At 44.1% G+C, this 20,486-nt stretch overlaps 1 protein-coding gene across 1 annotated transcript in view; it reads right to left on the reverse strand.

The window, feature by feature from the left end:
- Positions 1-612: 612 nt before the first annotated feature.
- SH3RF3 (SH3 domain containing ring finger 3) overlaps positions 613-20,486 on the reverse strand; it is a 171,863-nt gene continuing 151,989 nt past the window's right edge. Inside the window, exons 8-9 of the mRNA XM_054592010.1 lie at positions 14,070-14,407; positions 613-1,045 (exon numbers count right to left, since the gene is read on the reverse strand). Coding sequence (XP_054447985.1) covers positions 877-1,045; positions 14,070-14,407 — 507 coding nt within the window. The 3' untranslated portion in view covers positions 613-876. The remainder of the gene's footprint in view (positions 1,046-14,069; positions 14,408-20,486) is intronic.

A 20,486-nucleotide genomic window follows, 5' to 3' on the forward strand; every position in this document is an offset into this window, starting at 1 on the left:
AGCAGCCAACACTATTGTATTGAGAATGCAGACTTTTCAGAGTTCTCCAAAATTCAGGTAGTAAATATAAAAATTCTGCCTACTTGATGTTTCCTCAGACATTTTTTCTTTTAAGTTCAACCAAGTCATTACAAAAAGGCAGCACCAGATGCATGAAAAATAGGCAGTTGTGTGACTGATTAAAAATATATAAAGTCTAACAGCTTTACATTAAAAAGATGTAAGAAAGAAGCGATGCAAAGGGACAGTGTCAGCCAACAAGTGTTGTTCATAATACTGGCAGAGACAGAGCCCAAAGGGAGCTGCCTGAGCCCCACAGGAGCTGTGTGTCACTTTCCCAGGGACAGAGGTACCTCTGTGGAGGCCCATGGCCAGGAACACTCTTGCTGAGCAGCCAGGTGGCAGGTGGCTGAGCTATAAAGTGAAGTGATGGAGCAATTTTAACCCCACATGTAGCCCAGAGAGCCCACGAAGACATTCTGCAAACGGTCGGGCCCCCTACCCACTGCCCGTCCAGCAGCCCTCTGTAGCTACCAAACTTGCACAGGGAGACACCAAGACATGGCTGCTTGCCAGAAGTCACAGCAGCAAGTCCACCTGCATTAGCACCTCTCTCTCTCTCCAAAGATATTTCTTTATAGTTCACATAGGAGTAACAGGCATCTTGTCCAAGAACAACCCCAGCGTGTGCTCTTGGTTAGGGGTTGTGAGTGGAGACACAACCTCCACACCCTTGGGCCCCCACCCCAGGCTGTGGTGTCCCCTGCCAGGAGCCTTAGAAGGCACCTGGGAACTTTGAGTGTCATGGCTCTCTTTGCACCTTGGGGCTTCCTGGAAGGCCTTCTTCCCTGGTGAAGGGCTGTGGAGAGTTCATCCTCAGAAGCTCTCGACGAAACTGCCTGGGAAGAGGCCTGTGCGGCCATTCCTCTGCAGGGTCCCCTTGTACCAGCCATCCTCACGTTTCTTATGCACAAACACAATGTCGCCTTCTTTCAGTTCTATCTCCGCCTCACTCTGGGGTGGGTATGACACCACCACTCTGTACCTGAAGGGGAAGGAGGGACAGACACCACAGTGGGTGAGCCTGACCCAGACAGGCTGGAGGATGAGCCAGGGTCAGGCCCACTTTCTGCTGGCAAGATCTCTCTTTTCATTTTCTTACCCCCTTCTTGGTGTAAATGGTTGTAATTTGGGGATACTATTCCCATTTAAAAAAATATATCTTTAATTTTAATTTTTCTACAACTTTTTCATTTTTATTAAAAAGTTAACAATAATTTCTCCCTGTGATAGCTTTTAGATCCTGATCTATGCAGCTGGAATGCCTCCAACCAAGGGGAAGCCCCTCCATGTCACATCCTTCCTTCAGATAGTGGCTTTTCATGGGGTGGGATGGAGAGGGGGCGGGCACTTCAGTCCTGGTTTAGGTATTTGGTAAAGACAGGACACTTGGCTGTGTCCTGCCTTCTGACCTACCCTGGCACAGGACTCTGAACTAATGCCCCCAGCTGCTGAATGTCAGCCTCAGTCTATTAAGAGCAGGCAGGTGGAGGACACCTCTCAGGCAGGTGCCCCACATGAGGTGTAAAGGTGCTTTGGACGTAGTGTTGGTAAAATGGCCATTCTTTTAAAATGTGCTCCAAAAATAATAAGATGTTGTGGCTTTAGCACCTGAAGTGGCTGAGATCATATCATAAAAGAGGCCCAATTTTTCTACCCCATTCCTGCAAAACCTGAGCCCCTCCCTGAAGCCTCTAAACTGCACTCTTCATTTTCAGAACAATGTAACATATAATCCAAATGGTGACATGACCTGCTGGGCACCTGGACTGGGAGCTGGGGCCTGAGCTCTGATCAGACAAAGCACAACCCCCAGAGGACCCTAGGAGGCCATAGCAGGTCCAGCAGTGGGTAGATACCAGCTGCTGTCCCTTAGAGCTGCCCCCCAATAGCTCCCTGGTTCTGAGACAAGGGCCTGACCCTCTCTGGCATTTTGCCAGGAGCCCCAGCATCAGCACAGGCAGGTCTGGCACACGTCACACCCCCACACCTGTTCTTTAAGCCTCAGAGGAGGATGAGAAAGGCTGAAAAGAAGCTGTGCTTGCTCTGAGAAGCAGCCTTCTCCTAAAATACCATCAAGGACAAACCAGCAGGTGCCCCTGTGCCTCCATCCCTCACCACCCCCAGCCTGGCAGGTGTTGCCCTGTCCCCACCACTCCAGCCAACTGAACCTTCCTGTCCCTCTGGAAATTCACAGGAGTATGTGTGCTCTGACATCAGACTGGGTCCTGGACCCTTAACCAGCACAGCTAAAGATGATGTGTAGGGGCTGCTGAGAAGAGCCTATCCACCATGCTTGGTGCAGGAGTTGGGGGCTCCAGGACAAAGTCCAAGTACTAAATGTGAATAGGTTTGGTGGCAGACAAGATGTAGTCACTTTCACTCCCTGAAAAGTTGCTACAGACATAGGTAGGCTGAGGAGGGCTGAAGAGGACTTGGTGGCCAGGCCAAGGTGGTCAATAATTGTTCGCCAACTGAACAGGCAATGTCCTGAGGGCTATACCTGGGCTGCCAGGAAGGGCATGCATTGAGTCACTCTTGGCCATATTCTCCTGTGTGTTCCCATGCGTCCCTCATGGGTTGCTGCGCTCGCCTTACTCCAGGCTCCCTGTTTTATCCTCACTCCACTTTAGCCTGCTGTCCGCTCAGCAGCCACAACAGTGAAAACATAAGGTAGGTCACAACTCTACTTTGCTCAGAATGCTACAGTGGTCTCCCTCTCTCAGAGTAAGAGCCAAAGATGGGAAAAGACTTCTACGTTCCTGTTGCCCTCTGAGCACATCTGCTTTCCTCTGCTTCCCTCAGCCACAGCCCAGGGCACCCACCTCAGAGCTCCTGCAGACCTGCTCCCTCTGCCCAAATTGCTCTTCTCTGCCTGTCCCCAGGGCACTCCCCACCTTCTGCAGGCCCTCCAATGGCCTATTTACCATACTTGTTGTGGGTTCTCCACACTGGTATGCCAGCCCCGTGATGGGTGGCAGGAACTGTGTGGCCCCTTGCTCTCTGCTGTGTGCCCAGCACCTAGAACAGCCCAGCACACAACAGCTGCTCAAGACAGAGCCATCTAGTTGCTTTCCTGCTAGGACACACTGGAGGGAGGCTGTAGGACTGGAAGTGGGACTGGAGGGGAGGGGTTGGGGGAACAGAGAGAACAGAAGCTGGATGGGTGCCAGCTGGGGACCTGAAGTTTCTGCTGCTCGTGGACAGAGAGGGTGAGCAGAGGGCAGGGTCAGTGGGGTCAGTAGAACCTGCAGCTCCATGCCAGCCTCCCAGTAAACAGCTCCTACCCCCACTTGTCTCATATTCATAGGAGACCCAGTTTCCAGGAGGCCATTAGTCTGGCTGATGCTACCATCTGTGGACACTGAAAGATTACAGGCGTTGAAGTGTGTGCAGGGGCCTGGGTGGGGAGAACAGGTCTGTCCTGCTGCTCCTCTGCTTGGGGACTGAGGCTGGCTCCATGGCCATCTCAGCTCTCAGGCCTGTGGGCACAGCTCCTGCTCAACCCATAGGGTCATGGGCCCTCTTCCTGAGTCCTGTGAACCCCAGAGCACATCAACAAGTCCAGAGTCACACAGGTGACATGCACCCCTACTGTTGTCTGCCATACCCCTCTTGTCTTTTCCTCCCTCTGAATAAGGCTGCAGGAACCCCTTGATGCAGTGAAGGATCCCCTGACCTGGATTAGAGGGACCACTTGGAGGAGACAGCACCCTGCTGTACCCTCCTTCTTTGCACTGTCTGGGCCATGGCTGGGGCCCACTGGCTGGGTGGGGAAGATGGGAGTCTCCTTAACCTTCAGTTTTCCTTGGGCTGTCAGCCAGCTGTAAAGGCCTGTTTCCCTGTCCCTCTTTCTCCCCATTGACCACAGTCACACAGATGGCCCCCGGAGGAGATCATCCAGGTGTCCTGCAGCAGGCTATCCTAAGGGTTCTCAAGGGGTTCCATATGTGGAGACTTTCACCTGGCATAATACAGTTTTTATGAAACTAGGACATTCATTGTAAAACAAAGAGATCCCAAGTCAGCATTTCTCATGGTGTCAAGACCTTGGTGCAGATTCTGCATCCATCCTGTACCTACTTGCTGAGACACTAGGGGAATGGAGCCAGGAAATTTGCATTTTCAACAAATTCTAGGGGAGAATGTTTGCATACTGATGTCTGAGAATTGAGGTGCTGAGTGAAAAAAAAAAAACAACAACACTAAGGAGACTTCGTCTTCCCTTAGTTCCACATGCTCATAGAACTGGGGGCACTGGCCTATCTGAGTTGGAACAGAAAAGCTAGGGTTCAGGGCAGCTGGATTTGACACTGGTGCTCAGGGATGATGCACTCACAGAGCAGACCCAGGCCCAGAAGGCGAGTTGGGGGACAGCAACGAAGGTGGCTCATGGGGTTAATTTGGCAGGCATGCAGAGCTCCCTTACTGCTGAGGGAGCAGGGCCAGCCAGGCACTCCAAGTGACTTTGAATAGCTGCAGTTGCAGGACACGAGGGCCAGTTTCCACTGTTGTCCCTAGGAGTCAAAAGCTTGCTTTCTTGGGGGTGGAAGAGGAGAGAAAAGAGAGTGTGGGTTCTGCCCTCCTCCCAGCCCGGTGATGCAAACAGCTGCCTGCCAGGCCACTCGCTGAAGGAGGACAGATGGCCTCCAGGATGTAGCAGTGGCCTGTGAGATCAGCCAGCACTGTACACAGGCTGCAACACTCCCAGGCCTTTGGCACCCAGGCTGCGTGTGTGAATACCAAACCAGCCCTGGTCCTCCCTGTGGCTTTCTGCCATCTTCACCTCCTTTTCAAACACCTGCCTCCTTCTCTCAGTTACCCAAGGAAAAGAAAAACAAAGAGTGCAATGGTTTCTCATACTCTGAACAAAAGATTGGGTTTTTGCCTCAACTACCAGTGTTGAAACAAACAAGCAAATTTACAATTGTAATGTGTTAGGAAAAAAAGTAATTTGGTGCTTCTGAGCAATTAAATGACTTAATAAGTTCAAATGGATGATGTGGGACGAATATATATGAGACAAGCATTTAACGTTCCTGTCCAGATCATTCCAAGACCCTGAGCTATTCTTCCTGTTGCATAAAAATAATTGACACTTCCTCTTATGTACACAAATGGCAACAAACACCTGAGGATGGCAGCTACTGTAGGTCATGATCTTGGAGTCACAAATCAGTGAGAGACTGTCCTGCAGTGGGATAAGTTATGTCAAACAGCTCATTTTCAGACATAAGACTCAGAGAATCAAAAAGCACAAAGTCAGATTGAATTCTTACCAATGCATATTGCAATTAGCCTCATCTGTGAGGTTTCGAGTGTCCTCTGCTCTCCTCCCTGACAACAGGGGTCACAAGGGGGCCCTCCCCTTGGCACGCTTTTCAGAACACTTGCTTCAGCACTGTTGAGGACACACGGTCCCTGAGTTGGTGGAATGTGGTCATAACAGAGCAGTGTCCTGCCAGGAATTTGGAAATGTTAAGGACACGTTTATACCCTGGACAGTACACTCTAATATCAACATGTATTTTAATTGCCTATTGATGCTATAACAAATTTCCACAAATTTAGTAGCATAATAAAACACAATTTTCTTATCTTATGATTCTTTAAGTCATCCCACACAGTCTCACTAGGGATTCAATCAAAGTCTCAGCAGGGCTGATTCCTTCAGGAGGCTCCAGGGGAAATTGTGACCCTGTCCTTTTCCAGCTCCTTGAAGATGCCTTTGTGCCTGGGCTGAAGACTCCTTTTCCCATCTTCGAGGACAACAAGGGTGGGTGAGTCCTTCTCCCATCATATCGCTGAGTTCTCTTTTGCCTTCCCCTTCCACTTAAAAGGACTCTTGTGGTCACACTCGGCCCACTCGGATAATATGGAATAAACTTGCTTGGGGGAACTGGGTCACAGACATCTCTGGGAGCCATTATTCTGTTTACCATGACACATAACATCTCAAAGCCAAAAACTATACATCCTAACAAAACCAAACAACTTATGATCCAGCAAGAGATGAAGATGAATAGATTGAGTGTGTGAATGTATGGTGAAAAGAGACTGGCAATCAAAAATGGTAGAGGGCATGCACGCCAGGCAGCAGTGGAAGAACTGTCATCTATTATTATACGCACCATATGATATAATAGTATTATATATGTCATCTCTTTTTAAAAAAATTTTAAATAAGTTTTTCTTTTATTGATTCTAGAAAGAGGGGAAGGGAAGGAGGGAGGGAGGAAGAGAGGAAGAGGGACTTCGATGTAAGAAACATTGATCTGTTGCCTCTTGCACATGCCCTAACTTGGGAGTGAACCCACAACCCAGGCAAGTGCCCTGACCAAGAATTGAACCAGTGACCTTCCGGTTTGCAGGATGATGCTCAACCAACTGAGCCACACAGACCAGTGCTGTCATTTCATATATTATTGTGGTTGCTGTTGTTTATGTGCTCATAATTTTCCAGGTATTAATCTAGGTGTTTTACAAATATTGTAACTATTAGGTAGGTATTATTATCCCCCATTTTATATATGGGGGAACTGGAGCTCAAAAAAACCCCCAAAACCCTTATTTGGAGTGAAATGGCTGATAAGTGGCACATGTGCCTATTGCTCAAAGCCACTCAGAAATATTGGCAAGATACAAGAGAGCCAGAGGGCAAGCATCTGGAGAATGAGGGTGGTGGGGTGGCTGCCCAGGAAGGCAGCCAAACCTGTTCAGGGCTGGCATATCTCTGCTGGGGAGGCAGGGCATTAGTTATGAAACTACACCCTACTGTGATTTCCCCAAGCAACTTCCAGAAATGCAGCTTCCTCTGCACACTGTCCACAGAGCATGAATATGTCCAGATTCACAAAGGTTAAGTTTCCTAGTAAGGGTTGGAAACTGACCCTCTGGTTTACACATCAGTCTTGTGGGCTTGGCTCTTACAGGTCTCCTGTTGTCTTCCCCAAACCTTAGGGGACAGATGGTCAGACCCAGGGTGGCATGTACTTAGGAGACAACTAAGAGGTACAGACAGCAGCTCTGCAGTACATGGAGCCTATAAGTGCCAGGCAAGAGGGACTCCCTCCTAAGTGCGTTGGTGGTGACAATCTGAGTCTGAGCCCCAGCCTGTCCTCTACCCATTCTCCTACCTCTGCAATCACAAAGTGGCCTTGCACAAAGCAGGTTCTCCATAGAGGACCCAATGGCAGAGGTTCTTGTCACAGCCACTATCCTCTTCACAAGCCTACAAGGTGTAAGTGCAAGTGTTTTTAGGAGTGGCTTCAGCCTGGACAGTGATCATTTCCATTGTCATGTTCTCAGCTTTCACCTGCTGGGACTTCTCAAGACAAAGTGGCCTATGGATGAGGAGGTTGGCATTCTGGTCACTAATGAGCTGTGCAGAGTGTTGGGGACAAGAGGGCACAAAGAGGCTCTGGGTACCATAACCGACTGTTTAGTTGGAGTATTCAGAGAATGGGAAAAATCTTCTGAATCTCCTAGGTAATCATAGACTCCTGTGATTTTTTTTCTAACAAGATCTCTAAAGACAATTTTGAACAGTCTGGAAATTGTAGGATCTGGGAAAGAACAGAAACCTAGGGGAGACATGAGAGCAGCTTTGAAATATCTAGAAGTTTGTTATTTGCAAGAGCCACCAACTTTTTGATCTGGGGAGGAGGGACCAGGACCCATATTCAGAAATCACAGGCAGCCAGGGCTGGTCCCACAGATGAGCTGCCCAAATTTGGAGGAGCCTCCCTTGGAAAGAAAAGGGAAAGTAGAGAATGAAAGAGAGACAGAAACAGAGATGGAGAGACAGAGAGAGAGAGAAAGTAGTGTGTGTGGTGTGGTGTGCCTGGTGTGTAGTGTGCCTGTATTTGTGTGGTCTGTTCCTGTATTAGTGGTGTGTGTTTGTATGGTGTGTGCCTAAGTGGTATGTGTTGTTTGTGTAGTGTGTATGTCTGTATGGTGTGTATATTTGTGTAGTGTGTGTTGTTTGTGTGGTTTGTACTTGTGTGGTATATTTGTGGTGTGTGTACTTGTTATATGGCATCTGTGTGGTGTGTTGTTTGTGTGTATTTGTAGTGTGTTGTGTATGTTTGTGTTTGTGATATTTTCATGGTGTATGTGTTAGTGGAATTGAAATGTGTAGTGTGTGGTGTCTGTAGTGTTTGGTGATTATGTTTTGTATATTTAAGGTTTGTGTTTCTGTATTTATGCAATGTTTTGGTCATGTAGGTGTTTGTGTGGTATGTATTTGTATGTTGTGGTGTTTGTGTCATGTGTGTATGACACATGTGACATTTGTCATTTGTATGGTGTGTTTATGTGATGTGTGGTGTGCATGTGCATTGTGTCATGTGTATCTGTGTTGTATGTGGTGTTTGTGTACTGTATGGTGTGTTCTATGTTAGTGTGATATGTGCATGTTAGTGTAATTGGTGTGTTTGCATGGTGTGTGTTGCTTATGTGGTATATGTTATGTGTTGTGCATGCACAGGTAGTATGTTGTGTGAATTTGTGGTGTTTATGTTTGTGTGGTGTTGGTATGTGTGTAGTGTGTGTTTGTGTAGTGTGTGATGTTTGTGTATGTGTGGTGGTGTTTGTGCTTTTGTGATGCTTATTCTGTGGTACATGTGTTTGTGTATTGTGTTTACACACATGGTATTTGTATGATGTGTTGTATATTTGGTGTATGTATTATTGTGTGATGTGTATGTTGTTTGTATGGTATGTGTGTGTTGCCATGGTGTTTGTGTTGTGTGATGAGTGGTGTTTGTGTGATATGCATGTTTGTGGTATGCATTTGTGACGTGTGTTTGCTTTTGTGTTAGGTGTTTGCATAACGCATGTTTTGTGGTATGCAGTATTTGTGAAGTGTGTGCATATTTTTGTGGTGTGTGGTTTGTGTTGTTTGTGTGGTATAGTTGTTTACAATGTGTATAGACTTTCTGTTTTTTTTTCTGTGTATGTGTGTGTTGTGGTATTTGTTTTGTGTGTTTATGTGTAGTGTGGTGTTTGGTGTATTTGTGTATTTATGGTGTGTTTTTGTGGTGTGTGTGTTTTGTGTGTTTTGTGGTATGTGATATTTGGTGTGTAGTCTGTGGTGTGTATTGGTGGTGTCTGTGTATTACTGTAGTATGTGTCTGTGTGATTTGTGTTTGTGAGTTAGTGTTTCTATGGTATGTATGTATTTGGCATGTACTTATGAAGTGTGTCTGTTGTGTATTGTATATATTGTGTGGTCTAATTTTTTGATGTGTGCCTGAGTGGTATTTGTGTGGTTTGTGTTGTTTGCATGGTATAATTGTGTAGTATGTGTGTGTGGTTTGTTTTGTGTAATGTATTTATGGTGTGTGTGTTCAGTGTGTTGTATGTGTGTGACAGGTGTTTGTGCGGTGTGTATTTGTAGTGGGTATGTTTTTGTAGTGTATGTTTGTGTAGTTTGTTTTATTTCTGTGGTGTATATGAATTTGTGCAGAGTATTATGTGGTATTTTTTGATTGTGTGTTGCATATTTGACATTTGAGTTTGTATTTGACTATTTATATGGAGTTTTGATGGTGTGTGTGTTTGAGCAGTATGTGTGTGTTATGGTGTAGTATGTTTCTGCGGTATGTGTCTGTAGGTAGTGTCTGTTTGTATGTTCTCTGTGTGTTTGTGGTATTTGTAATGTGTTTGTGTTGTGTTCATGTGTTGTGTGTTGTATGTGTGTTGTTTAGATGGTGTTTGTGTGCTTTGTGGTCTTTGCATGCTTGTGTGGTATGTAGTGATAATGTAGTGTTTGTGATTTGGTGGTGTGTATTATTTGAATGATGTTTATTTCTGTTTCGTGTGTTTATAGGGTATGTGTGCTTTGTGTAGTGTGTGTGGTCTGTGTGGTGTAGTTGTTTTTTTGTAGTGTTTGTGTGTTTGTCTAATATTTGCATGGTATGTGTTTGTGGTGTTTATTTCATATGTCTCTTTTATTTATGTGTTTGCATGGTGTGTGTTTGGGTGTTTTAAATGTTTATATGATGTTTGTGTGCTTGTGTGGTGTTTGAAAGGCTTATGTATTTGAATGGTGTGTGTTTCATTTGTTGTGTGTTTGTGTGGTATGTGCTTGAGTGCCTTTTGTGTGTTAAGTATATTTTTATGTTATGTGTTTCTTATTGTGTGGTGCATGGTGTTTGGTAGTATGTGTAGGTTTGTGTGATGTGTGTGTTGTATGGTGTTTTTGTGTGACGTGTGTTTGCATTGCGCTGTGTTTTGTGGTGTGTTTGTGTATGAGCGGTGTGTTTGATAGTGTGTGATGTTCATGTGCTGTGTATTTGCTGTGTTTTTGTGTGGTGTGCGGTATTTGTGTAGTAGTATTTCTTTTGTGTTTGTGTGGCATGTGTGTTTGTGTGTTGTATATGTTTCGGTGGTGAGTGGTATATGTGTATTTGTGGTGTGGGTGTTGTAAACTTGTGTAGTGTTTGCATGGTGTCTGTGTTTGTGAGATGTGTCATATTTGTGTGCTGTGCATTGGTGATGTGTATGCTTGTGTGGTTTGATGTTTTTCTAGTTTGTATTTTTAGTGTGTTTGTTTCTGTGTAATATATGTGCTATGTTGTTTGTGTGGTGTATGTTTATGTGTTGTGTGTCATGTGTAATGTTTGTGTAATATGTACTTGTGGTATGTGTTACGGTGTTTGTGTTGTGTGTGTAAAATATGTGTGGTTTGTGTGTTAATATGGTTTTTGTGTAATTGTGGTGTCTGATTTTGTGTGTTTGTTTAGTGTATAATGTTTTTATGGTGAGTGGTGTAGGTATTTGTAGTGCCTATTTGTGGTATTTGTGTGTTGTTTGTGTACTGTGTGCTTATTTGCAGTAATTGTATGTCTTATTGTATTTGTATGTTGTATGGTGTTTGGTGTGTATGTTTCTGTGATGCGTGGTTGTGTGTAGTGTGTTTGCTTGGCTGCTGTGTGGTATTTTTGTGTTTGTGTAGTATGTGTTCTTTGTGGTTTGTGTATGCTTATGTGGTGTGTGTTGTACTGTGATGTGTTCGTATGTTATAGTGTTTGTGTGTTGTGTTCATGTGGTTGTGGTTTTTATATAATTTTCTGGTGTGTGGTATTTGTATGATGTGTATGGTATATATTTGTGGTGATGCACTTATGTGTGTTTGTGCTTATGTAGTGTTGGTATGATGTGTGGTATGTTTCTGTAATGTATGGTTTGTGAGGTATGTGTTTCTGTGTATTTGTGGTCTGTGTTTGTGTGTTGTGGTGTTTGTGTCAAGTGCAGCTATGTGTTGTTTGGTATATATGCTTCTATGATGTCTGTGTGATATGTGAGTATTTGTATGATGCATTTGTATATTTGTAGAGTGTGTTTGTGTAATGTGTGGTTTATGAAATGTGTATTTGTGTTTGTGTAGTATGTGCTTGTGTGTTGTAGTGATTGTGTCTTTATCTGGTATCTGATATTTGGTGTGTGTGCTTTGTGGTGTATGCCTATAGTGTGTGTTTGTGTAATGTGTGGTGTTTGTGTGGTACGTATGTTCACTTGTTATAGGTGTATTTATGGTATATTTGTGTTTCTGTGTTTGGTATGTATTTGGCATGTATTTTAAGGTGTGTGGTGTTTGGTGTGTATGCAGTGTGTGTTTGTGTTAGTGTGTTTGTGTGCTGTTTGTGCACTGTTTGTAGTGTATGTTTGTGTTAATGTGTTTATGTGGTGCTTTTGGATGGTGTTTGTATATTAATGTTTGTGTGTTATGTGCGGTATGGATTTTTATATTGAGATGTTTGTATGGTATGTGTTTTTATTGTGGTGGGTGTGTACTTGTGTCATGTATGCTTGTGTGGTCTGTTTGTATGGAGTATGTGTGTTGTTTATGTGGTATGTGCTCGTGTGGTGATATGGATTATGAATACAGTTCCATAGGGTCTGGGGACTTGCTGTGGGAAGACACTTAATCCTGCTGTGGGCATCAGGACCACAGGTATACCTTGGACAGATACTGGGGTGGTGATCCACTGTGGATGATCCAGAAGCAGATGCTGATACCCTGTGACATACGTGTACTGTTTACAACTGAACATACCTAGATCCCTCTGTGGGCCAGGTGAGCATGGGTGGCTGCTGCCTATGCACCACACAAAACAGGATGGTTCAGTCAGCTCTCGAGTTGGAAAGCTTCAGTTCAATCCTTGGCTCTGCTGCTAACTTGCTGTGGCATCTTGAACAAATTACTTAGACTTTTACAAAACCTCAGTTTTCTCATCTATAAAATGGGGTTACTGAATTCATAGGGTTCTTGGGAGAATTAACCGGGATGCTGGCAGGTGTTAAACTGCATTCAGAAAATGGCTGTCCTGGAAGTTCATGTCTTCTAAATTCCATACCAATTGTTAAATGTTCTGCATATCACCCCTGCCCAGAGCATTCTGTAAATCCTAGCTGTTAGTCTAAAAGCAGGTGTAAAGACAGACTTACACTTTCCCTGTTTATCAGAAGTCAAAAATTGCTGGTCCATGTTGTCCTACCACATCCTTGGACAGAGATTTGTTCTTAGTCACCCAGGATCTCAATGACACCCTAATGGCTTAGCTCTATATCCCATCATCAAGGTTGCAGGGGTTGCCAAATTGTGGCCTGCACCTGACTTGGGTGGTCTGAGAGCTAAGAATGTTGTTACATTTTTAAATAGTTGAAAAATCAAAAGAAGAATTTTCATGACAGAAGAAAACCATATGAAATTTAAATTTCAGTGTCTATCATTTACATATGGTCTATGGTTGCCTTCATGCTATCGTGGTGAGGAGAATAGTTGCAACAGACTATGTCCTGCAACATCTGCAATATTTACTATTTGGACCTTGACAGAGAAGCTGTGCTAATCCTGATCTATATAGAACCTCGACCAGCCCTGACATGACACCAGAGGTGAACAGATGCTCAGGGCAGTGATGGCTTTCTCAGACTACAGGTGCTGGCAGTCAGTGTGGCCATAGGGGTGAAAAATTCTGACAGCGCTGCCAGGATTGCTTTCTCATTTTTACCATTTAATCAGTGATTCAATGACAAGGAACTTAGAAAGTAAAGTATTTTCTCATTATCCTAATTTGATACCATCCCCTCTCTCTGCAGCACCTTCCAGCCTTTATTTAAAGCTGATCCACTGAGCAAGACTTCAGCCCCTGACCCTTTGTAAAATTCAGCACCTATGGCCCCACAATCTGGCCTCAGTGAGCCACATCACCTCAATTAGATTCACTTTCCTAAAACTCTGCAGGGGTGTCCAACCTTTTGGCATCTCTGGGCACACTGGAAGAAGAATTGTCTTGGGCCACACATTAAACACACAAACACTAACGAAAACTGATGAAAAACAACAAAAAAAAGGTTTTAAGTAAATTTATGATTTTCTTGGGCCACATTCATAGCCATCCTGGACCTCATGTGGCCCATGGGCTATGGGTTAGACACTCCTGCTAGGCTGAACTCTATAAAATTGCTGGTTTTGGTTTAAAAAAAAGTGAATGTTAGCAATTTTATATAGTTCAACCCAAAAGAGTATATATGCTTGAAGCTGGTTTGGGGGTAATTTTTAATAATTCTAAGATGTCAGAATGGGCTACGCTTAAAAAAAAAGCTGCTTCCTGGGTGGGGTGTACAGGTCCATGGGGACTCAGCCCAGGGGCTCCACTCCAGGGTTTTCCCAGGGTTGAAAGGACACAGTCCTCTCACTGCTTCTCTGTGGCTCAATATCCCATTGGTTCTGAAAAACTTCCTGATGAATCCCTTATAAATCCCAAACTCAGCACCCAGATAGATTCAGAACATGAAATATGCTCCCATTTATTCCCAAATTTGTTTTATCAGGTGCTCACCATCCATGATGACCCAAGTAGATATGGCTAGTGAGGATGTCTAGCCAATTTAATCCTCAGAAAATTCCCACTGTCCCTGCTCCCCCAAACTGGCTCCAGACTTCACAGAACAACCCACACCAAAGTCTTAGAGGATGCAAGCTGACCCTCTAATCTTACCTCTCTCTGGGCACTGGCTTGGGCTTGGGCTCAGGGCAGGTGGCAGCCATGGAGAAAGAGGCTTGCCTGGAAGGAGATGAGAAGTTCAGATCCAAGGAGCCCGCCTTTCTGTGCAGTGGCTCCATCCCCATCGCCCCCTGAATCTCACTCTCTATGGGGCAGGACCCTGCCCGGCCATGGATGGACAGTGAGGACACTTGGGAGCCCACTGCCCCCCGGAGTGAGGTGTCCAGTGCCACCTGGTGGTCATGGGTGGGAGAGATGGACGTTGGGGAGCGAGACTTCTTCTTGGTGGATGCCCCTGCTAGAAGTTTCAGCAGCCCACTCTTCTTCTCTTTCTAGAAAGATACAGAAAATTGAAATCCAGTGGGTTAATGCTTCTAAGTGCCCTTGTTAGTGAGAAAAGTATAATCCTTTTGGAAACTTTAAACATAATCTGGTAAAACTGGTTAAAGGAAGAAACAAAGCTAAGGTTGAGAGCTTTTCCAACTTACGTCTTCCTTCTTTTATCCAAACCTGGCATAAGTGCCCCAGATAGCCCAGGAGGTACCTGGAGCAGAGAGGAGGGTGCCATTCCCAGGATAGGGTGCTACAGGGGGCTGTTCCTGAGAACATGCCCACTCACCATCACAGGACCCATCCTAGCCTGGCAACTTCATTTGCTGTGTCAGGGGAACCAGCAGCCAACATAATTTGGTTTCCCCTCACCCAGTTTTTCTAAGCAGACTTCATGGCAAGCGTATTAATTATTCTGCACCAGGATTCCTGAGATGAGCTCCCTCAGCCTTAGGGATTCTTGACACAGCTTCCTTTGCGAAGTTTAACAAAGGAAAATTCTGGACTCTGCACATATAATCTGTACCACATAGGAAACCTGCAGCATGTGTGTGCATGTGTGCAACTCTGATATTTCCTGGGAGAGTCACTTGCTTGTCCCAGAGCTGAGGGTGGCCTCCTGGTGAAGGCAAAGTCCCCCAGGCCCTGGATTCCCTCACTAACCCATTCTGAAGCAGGTGGCCATGCAACTGCTCTTAAACAGATCAGCCTTCTTAACTCTTTTGCTTAGGGCAATGTTTATAATCATTGGTTGGGCACATATTGAATGCTGGGCCAGATATGATGGACACAAATGGACACAAACTTGATTGCAAGGCTTAGCCAGGATAATCCAGGAAAACCTCAAACTTCAAAATCCCAAACTGCTTGACAGTGTTATGAAGGACTCCAAGGCTAGCTCCCACTCTCAGAGCCTAGCTGCCTTGCTGTGAGGAAGCACTGGCTCGCACATGTGCAGACTTCATGGACATGCCATGTACTGCACAGCCCAGCTGAGCAGTACAGAGAGCCCAGCTGAGGGTCCAGCCAACCACCAGCATCGGCTTCCAGGTGTGCACTAGCACACATCCATATGTCTTCAACCTGGCCAGCACACCAACCCCAGCCTTCATGCTCTCAGCTGAGGCCCCAGGCATCCTGGAGGCAGAAGAGAGCCTCTTGGTTGTGCTCTGCCGAAGGTCCTGACCTACAGGATCCAAACACAATGTAGGCATAACAATGTGGTTATTGTTTTAAGCCACTGAGTTTTGGGGTGATTCACTGGGCAAAGAGTGTGGCAGATTTCACTTTGACCTCTCATGAGAATGCTGTAGTACCAGACCATGCCTGTACCATATGGCTGTGACACTGTCATCTTTGAGAATGAAGATCTTCCATGTGAGTGCCACACACACATGTGTGCATGTACACACACTCACACACACAGTGTATTTTTGATGAACTAGTGTGGGATGGAAAAAGGAAAGCACATCCCAATAGATTTCCAAGACAAAGGTTACAGAAATACTGTAAACATGTACATCTGAAAGGCAAACCAGGCATTCAGAAAATAGATGAGAATTCTGAAGAGAAAGGCCTTCAGTATATCCTTACTGGAAACACAAAGATAATCTAATATTGTACAATAGAAGCAGACAGCTGTGTTATAAAAACCAACAGATCACACTTCCCACCAGTGGGGATTTTAGAAACTAGAAGTACCCATCCTGATTTTAAGCATAACTGGAAGTCAAGGTAGAAAGGTCTTACTCAGAAGGTAGTCTTCAAACAGTCTGGGGACCCCAAACTGTACAAGTCTGAATGTGTCAAAGAGACAGCTAAACTGCTTTGTGGGAACTGAGAAAGTGGAACAGAATTTAAAGAAAAAATAAAAAACTACAGAGATGGAAGTGTGAAACTTAACAAGGCCACTGGGACATGTAAAACATTTAAATTACCACTCATTTCCCTCTGGAAGCCACTGTTCAGCTGGCTCAGGGCCCTGGCTGGGTGCTTTCGTCACTGCCAGTGGCCAGGACACTTGGGACCTTCTCCCCAGGGTCTCTCTCAGTCTTGTAATCATTCTAGTAATATCACTAGGGTAAAGAAGTGAGTAGGTGAGCATGAAGGACCTCCCAGCAGGGAAGATATTTCCTCTACACAGGCTTGGAAATATTCTTCCAGTGCCATAGCCCAATCCATGATCAAGACTTCTAGCACCTCTGGGGGAAAGATGGTATTTATGTGGATTTTCTGACCCTCAGCGGGGGTGACAATAGTATGACGGACTGGTTACCCCAGGAAACTGAGCAGCATGAGAGAGAAGTTAGGTGACAACAGGAAAGAGACCCAGGGGGAGCCTGGGTGCTCAGGGGTCTCTCAGACAGTCATTCTGGCCCACTCCAGAGCGTGCTTAGCAGAGAAAGGAGGGAAACGGGGGGCAGGTGGACAAGCCTCCTGGCAGCATAACAGGACAGGCCACCCCCACTCACCACTGGCCATCCAGCCCACCTCCATCCCTCCCCAGAAGCCTCTCATGCTCTTACCCCATTGGGAAAACATTTCCTCTCTGAAAGCTTGATGGGCATTCTAGGAAGACTTTATTTCTCTCTCCTCTGGTCTGTCTCATCACACATCACATGACTGTTGTTCAGGCCGTCTTTAATCTCTGTATTTGCTATTTCACCTCCATGACAATGGACAAGGGTATAGACCTTGTTACATTTGTCCAGTGCCCAGAGTCAAATGCTGCTGGTGCCACCAGAGCATCCCATATTCTGAGGGTGATGTCAACCTGCACTTGATAAGTGGCTATGAGCCCAGGGTGCAGCTGCTCCCATGGCTCACAGAGAGGCCAGGCAGGGTCAAGTCTCATCTCCAAGTCCATAGAGGAGCATGGACATAGAATGGGGACCATACCAGGCCTCCAGGTGGCACTCGTATTTCTTCAAGGAGACAAGCTGCCTTCTCAAAGCAAACTATCACAGGGTTGAGGCAGAGTTAACTGGATTTAATATTGTTAAATGAAGGAGAATTAAAATGCTGAGGTTTTAGTTCTTTAGAAATTTTTCTGGACTCAGCACCTGAGAAACTGTAGAAACATGTGACCCTGTTTCCTTGTCACCACAGCCCAATGCCATTATGTTTTCATTGAAGCAGGAAGGCCCTGAAAACCCAGCAGACTTTATAGCATAACAATAATTTCTTGAAACTTGCTTCAAAGGAGATTAGTTCAAAAGGCAGAAGGCTGTGCCTCAGTAAGATGGCTGCTGCTGCATGGGGGATGACTCAGCACTGGGATCACACTGGCTACTCTCTCAGTTCTCACCCCAAAGCCTCCATCGCCAGTCTCTTCTCAAGTGTCTCTAATCCACTCTGTGCACCTTTTAGCCAGGGATCAACTATTTGTGGCTGCCACTCTGTACTCAGCAGTCAGGCTTAGGCATGACAGGGTGGGGCCTGCACTCAGGAGGGACTCTGCTCTGGCCCTCTGATGCCTAAGCCTGAATGCTGAGTGCAGAGCAACTAGATTAACAACTAAACGAGATAGCTACAGACAATAGATTTTTGGAAGTCTCAAATAGACTGCCTAAGGTCAGATGAGGTCAACATATGACATCATCAGAGGCAGATCCAGAAAGAAAAAACTAAGAAAAAAAACAAAACTAAAAAACAGTGGTAAATACTAGAAGCTACTGAGATGAAATCTACTGTGGTTTTCTCCATGGTTGGAGATATTTTCTTTACAACATAGCTTTTTAATGTTCATTTTGGGTCCACCAAGTTTGTGCACATTAAGTCATTAGATTTTATACTAATAGTTTATTTATTTCCTTTCCTATAACAGTCTTAATCTATTTACAGCCTTACTAATACTGGTTCATTTGCTGTTGAGAGTGGGATTGCAGGGGGTAGTTATTTTTGTGGATGTGAATTTGTTTCCTGGGCTTTATGGTTTTGTTCTGGCAGCATGTGCACAAAAACATGCACAATGTGGTGGGATAAGTGAGCCTCAGTCAACCAGCTGGAAGGTAGGACCCACCAAAGAACAAGCAAACGACAATCAAAACCCAATTACTTCCAGAGAGTCAGCATAAATGGCATAAATGGCATCCAAGCAGGCAGCAAGTTCAGGAGATCAAGGAGACTGAACCACTGAATCTCACAGGTCTTCTACCATAGAACTTTACACCATAAAGTTGGGAAGTCAAGACAGATCAATTTAAGAAGCAGAAGCAAAAATATGAGACTCACAAATAATGGGAAGACAAAAAAAAAAAAATACTCTCCACTCGAAGGGAAAGGAGGAATCCCAGAAAGAGACCTAAATGAAATAGAGACAAGTAAACACTCAGATATTGAGTTCCAAACAATGGTTCTAAGGAAGCTCAATGAGCTCAGTGAACTCAGAGAGAATTACATAAAACTACAGGGAAACTACGAGGAACTTACTGCAAAGTATATCGGCATGAAAAAGGACATAGAAACTACCAATTAGACACAAGAGGAAATGAAGAATACCATTTCTGAATTGAAGAACATAGTAGAAGGAATCCAAAGCAGGGTAGATGAAGCTGAGGACTAAATCAGCGAGCTGCAGGACAAGGTAGAAAAAAGCTCCCAGAAAGAGCAAAAAAAATGGAAAAAAGACTCAAAAAGAATGAAGAGGCAATTAGGTAAATGCAGGACAACCTGAAACATAATAATATCCGTATAATAGGGATACTGGAAGGAGAAGAGGATGAGGAAGGGATAGAGAACCTGTTTGAAAAAGTCATGATGGAAAACTTCCCTAATATGAGAAGAGAAAAAGTCACACAAGTCCAGGAAGCAGAGAGGGTCCCACTCAAGAGGAACCCATTGAGGCCCACTCCAAGACACATCATCATTAAAATGGCAAATATCAAAGACAAACAGAGAATCCTAAAGCAAGCAAGGGAGAAACAGGTAGTAACATATCAGGGAGTTCTGATATGGCTAGCAGTTATCTTCTCAAAAGAAACATTGCAAGCCAGAAAAGAGTGGCAAGAAATATTCCAAGGCATGAAAAGCAAAGGTCTGCAACCAACACTGCTCTATCCAGCAAGGTTCTCAATTCAAAAGGAAGGTGAAATAAGGAGTTTCCCAGACAAAAGAAGGCTAAAAGAATACACCTCCACCAAATCAGCACTGCAAAATAATGCTAAAGGGACTGCTTTAAGAAAAGAATTCTATGAGTACCCAGTTCCTTTCACAGTCACCAATATTTGATATTGCCAATATTTTTTAATACATATTAATCTGACTTTGACAATGATGTGTTATTTTAATTGTTTCTTTATTATTTGTTGAAACTAAACCTGTCTTTGTATATTTCTTGCCTATTTCTATTATTTTAAAAAAGTTTTAAGTGACTTTTTGATGTTCTTTATACATTTTTTGATTAAATGTTTGTAGAGTTTTTTCCCTAAAAAAACAAAACAAAACATTAACCCTTTTTTAGATGTGTTGCAAATACTTTCCTATTCTATTACTTGTCCTTTAACTTTTTTATATATTACTGTATAGTCTTAAATGTTTAATATAGTCATATTGTCAATATTTTACTTTATAGCTTCTAGGTTTGAATATCTTACTTCAGAGTAAGAAAAATATTATTTTGTATTTTCTTCTAAAACACCTTAGATTCTCCATATTGATTTTTAACTCATCTGAATATTTCTTGTAGAGTGTGTGAAATAGGGCTCTATATTTATTTTATTTCAAGTAAAAGTGGTCCATGCACCTTATTTGTTGAATAAGCTTTATTTTCCCATTGATTTGAAATATCAACTTAATCATTATTACATTGTTAGACAGATATATATGTTTGTCTCTACAATGCCCATTATATTTCATTGATGTACTTGATTATTTCTGTGCTGGTGTCATGTTGGTATAATTGCTGAGACTTTATAATGGTTTTAAACTTTTTAATATTTTATAATTAACTTGACATTTAAAAGTAAATAAAATCAATCCGCATTTAAGAAAGGAAGGAAAGAAGGAAGGAAGGAAGGGGAAAGAGAAAGGGAGAGAGAAAGAAAGAAAGAGAGAGAGAGAGAAAGAGAGAGATGAAACTCC

The sequence above is a fragment of the Pteronotus mesoamericanus genome, unplaced genomic scaffold (assembly GCF_021234165.1).
Source record: "Pteronotus mesoamericanus isolate MK-2021 breed Mesoamerican mustached bat unplaced genomic scaffold, CSHL_Meso_final scaffold_31, whole genome shotgun sequence".
Lineage (NCBI taxonomy): Eukaryota > Metazoa > Chordata > Mammalia > Chiroptera > Mormoopidae > Pteronotus > Pteronotus mesoamericanus.